General features: G+C 41.5%; 1 protein-coding gene across 2 annotated transcripts in view; it reads left to right on the top strand.

The window, feature by feature from the left end:
* Positions 1-1,053: 1,053 nt before the first annotated feature.
* RIMS4 (regulating synaptic membrane exocytosis 4) overlaps positions 1,054-6,000 on the top strand; it is a 322,400-nt gene continuing 317,453 nt past the window's right edge. For both annotated transcript variants that reach the window (XM_077459797.1, XM_077459796.1), the window contains exon 1: positions 1,054-1,446. In XM_077459797.1, the coding sequence (XP_077315923.1) occupies positions 1,344-1,446 (103 nt within the window). In that variant the 5' untranslated portion in view covers positions 1,054-1,343. The remainder of the gene's footprint in view (positions 1,447-6,000) is intronic.

Raw genomic sequence — 6,000 nt, 5'->3', positions numbered from 1 at the left:
CCATTGCTGCCACCTGCCTCACAGCCTCTCAGGTCTCACTCTCCGGGCCCCGGCTACTACTGGGTGGGGAGCGAAGGAAAATGACTCTGCTGGGGGGAAGGCAAGGAGATAAGCAGTCAATCGGCCGGCTGGGATTTGAGCTAAGGTAGAAGAACATGTGAGCGGAGCTGAATGGGCATGTGCTGGAAACTGAAGAAATAGTCCATCCGCTCTGACCAGCACATCATCATCCGAAAGGGACACAGATAATGGAAAAAATACACCCCCTAAACTAGTATGAGCGGGGGGGGGGGGGGGGGGTGTAATTCAGAAATAGTTTTTTTTTATTCTGCGCTGACTGTCTTTAAAAATTGCCCCAGTTCCTGCTGAAGTCAAATCCGGGGACAAAACCGGAGACAGTGTCCTCAATCCGGGGACTGTCCCCTGAAACCGGGGACAGACTTGGTCCGGAGACAGTGTCCTCAATCCGGGGACTGTCCCCTGAAACCGGGGACATCTGGTCACCCTAATCCTATGGGCAGCCCTGATTGCACCGCTGTAAGCCTATTCGATTGTTTGAAGATTAAATTGTTTTGAAGGAATGGTGCAATAATCTAACAATACCATAAGGCTAGCGTATCTTGAATGCGCGTTTATTCCCCTTTTTTTCGGTGTGCGTTTTCGCGCTGCACGTGAGACAAATGCAGCGAAGAAGAAGCGCGTTTTGGAATTCCAGTAACAATGAATGGCACAGCAAGCGCGCTGCACGTTTTCTGCATGTTCACAGATGTGAACGGAGCCGCAAGTATGAGTAAAAAAGAAATGAATAAGTAAATAATAAAAACTGTAAAAAGCAGCGTAGTGCTGGCACTTGGTGCCATGCTATGGGCCGGTAGAGATCGGTGAGGACTTCTATTCCCTGCCCAGTCTTCAGAGCAGACATGACTCAGATGGTACCAGCGAGCCTAGAGATGCTCTGACACTGGCCCCGCCTCCCCTTCCCCCTGATTGGACAGGACGCATCCTAATAATGACTTCATTCAGCCCCCTCCTGTCATCTCTGTGAATGAAGCTCCAGCCAGAGATTTGTGTGCATGCAGCCAGCCGGAGACAAGAAGCTGCAATTCCCCGGATCGGTGACCAAGGACTATGGACCCCCTCCGTCTCTGAATGCACCATCTACAAGGGGGAGCGCTGTGCTGAGGAGGGACACTTGTTGGGGGTGCAGCAGGTGATCGGGGGGCTTTGTTTTCTCCTATTACAGCTCCGTTACAGCTGCCAAGACGCCTCGTGCAGTGCTCCGAGTGAAAAATGGGGCGTCCAAGCTCCCGAAGCCCCCCTCTGACCCCGGGGGAGCCCCGGGCATGTTTATGGAGAGGTCACAGAGCCGGCTTAGCCTGTCTGCATCGTTCGAGGCTCTGGCTATCTATTTCCCCTGCATGAACTCTTTCGATGAAGAAGACGGGGGTAAGGACTCACATGCCATTTTGATTTACTGTGCTTTTTATTAAGAATACACCCCTAGAGGTGATGGTATGGTCCAGGCATGCTGGAGGCTGGACCATACCATTGCAGCAGCAGGTGGGGTAACCAGTTGGGCTGATCTCATATGGTCCATCAAATAAAATGATAGGAGGGCTTTTTATTCCATCCACCAAAGATTTCTAAACACCATGGCTGTTGGTTAAGAGATTGTGAAGATCAATGCACTGGTTTCTCCACTGCTGATGAGTCTTGGCTGCTGTGGCCAAGATATGACAGCCAATAACTGGTGCATTTAATTACTCACCATCACCAAGCATGTAATTGAGACTACCCAATCATAGTCAGATTAGTAGATGGGTGACTAAGAACCTCAATCCTGAATATCAGAAATGTTAAGGTGTGATAATCTCGTAAATACCATTTTTTAATCGAATAGATTAGTAGATAATTGACTAAGAACCTCAACCCTGAATATCAGAATCATTAAGGTGTGATCATCTCGCAATACCATTTTTTTTAAATCTAATAGATTAGTAGTTGATTGACTAAGAACCTCAATTCTGAATATCAGAAACTTTTAAGGTGTGATCATCTCTAATTTTTTAATCTAACAGATTAGTAGGTGATTGCTCAAGAACCTCAATCCTGAATATCAGAAACTGTAAGGTGTGATCACCTCTTAATATCATTTTTTTTTAAATCTAATAGATTAGTAGGTAATTGACTAGGACCTCAATCCTGGAACTTTAATGCATGGTTCTTTCTTAACACCAGATTTTCTATATCATTTATCTTCTACAAGACAAAATATGTATCTTGATAAAGGTTAAGAGCCATGCTTTGGTTTCTCCAATTAAAGCAATGCTGTGGACAAGATATGCGAGCCATTAACTAGTGCAATTAATTACTCACCAAATCACGGTCAGATTAGTAGACGATTGACTAGGACTTCAATCCTGAATATCAAACTTTAATGTGTGATCCTTTCCTAACACTGGATTTTTTATACTTTTTTTTTATCTTTCTTCTAATGAATGCATAGAAGCCAAAAACATCATCATAAAGGTTAAGAAGATCAATGCATTGGTTAATTAATTGGTTAATTAATTGGTTAATTACTCACCAAGCATGTCATTGAGACTACCCAATCATGGTCAGATCAGTAGATGATTGACCAAGAACCTGAATATCAGAAACTTTAAGGTGCGATTACCTCTTAATATAATTTTTTTTATCTAATAGATTGGTAGATAATTGACTAGGACCTCATTCCTGAAGCTTTAACACATGGTTATTTCCTAACGCCAGATTTTTTTTATATTATATATCTTCATTGTATCTTGATAAAGCAATGCTGTGGTCAAGATACGTGAGCCCTTTATTGGTGCAATTAATTACCCGGTCATGGTCAGATTAGTAGACGATTGACCAGGACTTCAATCATGAATATCAAAAACTATGTGTGATCATTTACTAACACCAGATTTTTTATATTATATATCTTTCTTCTAATGAATGCATAAAAGCCAAAAAAAACATATCTTTATATGGGTTAAGGAGATCAGTGCATTGGTTTCTCCAATTGAAGCAATGCTATGGACAAGATATATGAGCCATTAACTGGTGCAATCAATTACCCAATCATGGTCAGATTAGTAGATGATTGACTAGGACTTCAGTCCTGAATATCAAAAACTTTAATGTGTGATCATTTCTTAACACCACATTTTTTTTATATTACGTATCTTCCTTCTGATTAATACATAGAAGCTTAAAAACATATCTTCAAAGGGTTAAGAAGATCAATGCATTGGTTTCTTCAATTAGAGGGATGTTGTGGACATGATATGTGAGCCGTTAACAGGTGCAATTAATTACTCACCAAGCTTGTCATCGAGACTACCCAATCATAGTCAGAGTAGTAGATGATTGACTAGGAACCTCAGTCCTGAATATCAAAAACTTTAAGGTGTGATCATCTATTAATACCATTTTTTAATGTAATATACGTAGATAATTGACTAGGACTTCAATCCTGGAACTTTAATGCATGGTTATTTCTTAACACCAGATTTTTTTATATTTATCTTCTATTTAATGTGTGAACATCCCCTAAGGAGGTGGAATCCTTATGGGTAGTGCTCCAAAGGGATGAAGCTAAGGGGAAAATAATACTGGGAGTATTCCATAGGCCGGGGGGGGGGGGGGGGGGGGGACAGATCTCCAATCATAAGTTGGATTAGCAGCAAAGATGGGAAGTGTTATCATAATGGGGGATTTTAGTTATCCAGACATAGACTGGGTGGAGGGAACCACACATTTGTGTAAGGCTCACCAGTTCCTAAATGTCTTGCAGGACAATTTCATGGGCCAGATGGTAGACGTACCAACTAGAAATAAACGTTACTGGATCTACTGATTACCAACAATAAAGACCTGATCACGGACCTGGAAATACAGGGCAATTTAGGAAACAGCGATCACATGTCAATTGGCTTCAGTATAAATCACACAAATAGGAAACATAAGGGGAATACAAAGACACTGAATTTCAAAAGAGCCAAATTCCGTAAACTACGAACATTGCTAGAAAGCATGAATTGGGCTAAAATCTTAGGAACAAAGAACACGGAGTAGAGGTGGGTTTGCTTTAAGAGCATATTAAATAAGAGCATCCCATTGGGTAATAAATGTAAAAGAGCGAAAAAAAGTCCTGGATGGCTTAACTCCAAAATAAAAATGCATATAAAAGCAAAGGAGAAGGCCTTCAAAAAATACAAGTTTGAGGGATCATCATCAGCATTCAGACTTTATAAAAAATGCAACAAGAAATGTAAGGGCACAATTAGGGCGGCTAAGATAGAGCACAAAAGACACATGGAGGAGAGCAAAAAAATCCCAAAAAATTATTTACGTATGTAAACAGAAAAGAAGGGAGGACAGACCATATTGGCCCCATAAAGAATGAAGAAGGACATCTGGTTAAAAGGATGGGGAGATGGCGAAGGTATTGAATTTATTCTTCTGCTTCTCCTTTTTTATGGAAACGGGGGGCTTCAGTAACCAAAACTGCAGTGTTTGTGTTAGTGTTTGCAGTGACTTGGGAAACTTAACATTAATAATTCACCGGGACCAGATTGGCTTGCATCCGAGGGTACTTAGGGAACTCAGACAAGTAATTGCCAGACCATTGTTCCTAATTTTTACTGACAGTCTACTGACTGGAATGGTACCAGTTGATTGGAGAAAAGCCAATGTAGCACCAATATTTAAAAAGGGCCAAAAATACATCCCTGGGAATTACAGACCAGTTAGTCTAACATCAATAGTATACAAGCTCTTAGAGGGGATGATAAGGGACTATATACAAGATTTTAGTAATGAGAACAGTATCACTAGCAGTAATCAGCATGGATTCATGAAGAATTGTCCTTGCCAAACCAATCTATTAGTCTTCTATGAGGAAGTGAGTTGCCATCTAGATAAAGGAAGGCCAGTAGACGGATTTTGCAAAAGCATTTGACACAGTTCCCCATAAACGTTTACTGTACAAAATAAGGTCTGTTGGCATGGACCATAGGGTTAGTACAGGGATTGAAACCTTGCTACAAGGGCGAGTTCAGAGGCTGGTGATAAATGTGGAGTACTCAGAATGGTCAGAGGTGGGTAGTGGGGTCCCCAAGGGTTCTGTGCTGGGATAAATCCTATTTATTTTGTTCATAAGTGACCTGGAGGATGGGGTAAACAGTTAAATCTATGTTTTTGTGGACGATGCTAAGCAGGGCAATAACTTCTCTGCAGGATGTGGAAACCTTGCAAAAAGATCTGAACAAATTAATGGGGTAGGTAACTACATGGCAAATGAGGTATAATGTAGAAAAATGTAAAATAATGAATTTGGGGGGCAAAAATATGAATGCAATCTATACACTGGGGGGAGAACCTCTGGGGGAATCTAGGATGGAAAAGGACCTGGGGGTCCTAGTAGATGATAGGCTCAGCAATGGCATGCAATGCCAAGCTTCTGCTAACAAAGCAAAACATAATATTGTAATGCATTAAAAAGGGGATCAACACCAGAGATAAAACGATAATTCTCCCGTTCTGCAAGACTCTGGTCCAGCCGCACCTGGAGTATGCTGTCTAGTTCTGGGCACCAGTCCTCAGGAAGGATGTACTGGAAATAGAGCGAGTACAAAGAAGGGCAACAAAGCTAATAAAGGGTCTGGAAGATATTAGTTATGAGGAAAGGTCGCAAGCAACTTATTCTCTCTGGAGAAGAGACGCTTGAGAGGGGATATGATTTCAGTTTATAAATACCGTACTGGTGACCCCACAATAGGGATAAAACTTTTTGCGGAAGAAAGTTTAACAAGACACGTGGCCACTCATTAAAATTAGAAGAAAAGAGGTTTAACCTTAAATTACGTAGAGGGTTTTTTACTGTAAGAGCAGTAAGGATGTGGAATTCCAATCCACAGGCGGTGGTCTCAGCGGGGGGGACACCGATAGTTTCAAAAAACTATTAGATAAGCA

The sequence above is a fragment of the Lithobates pipiens genome, unplaced genomic scaffold, assembly GCF_037356315.1.
Source record: "Lithobates pipiens isolate NorthernLeopardFrog02 unplaced genomic scaffold, aLitPip1_a1.2 Scaffold_28, whole genome shotgun sequence".
Taxonomy (NCBI): Eukaryota; Metazoa; Chordata; class Amphibia; order Anura; family Ranidae; genus Lithobates; species Lithobates pipiens.
The sequence above is the reverse complement of the archived record's forward strand: the minus strand, read 5'-3'. Positions and strand labels throughout refer to the sequence as shown.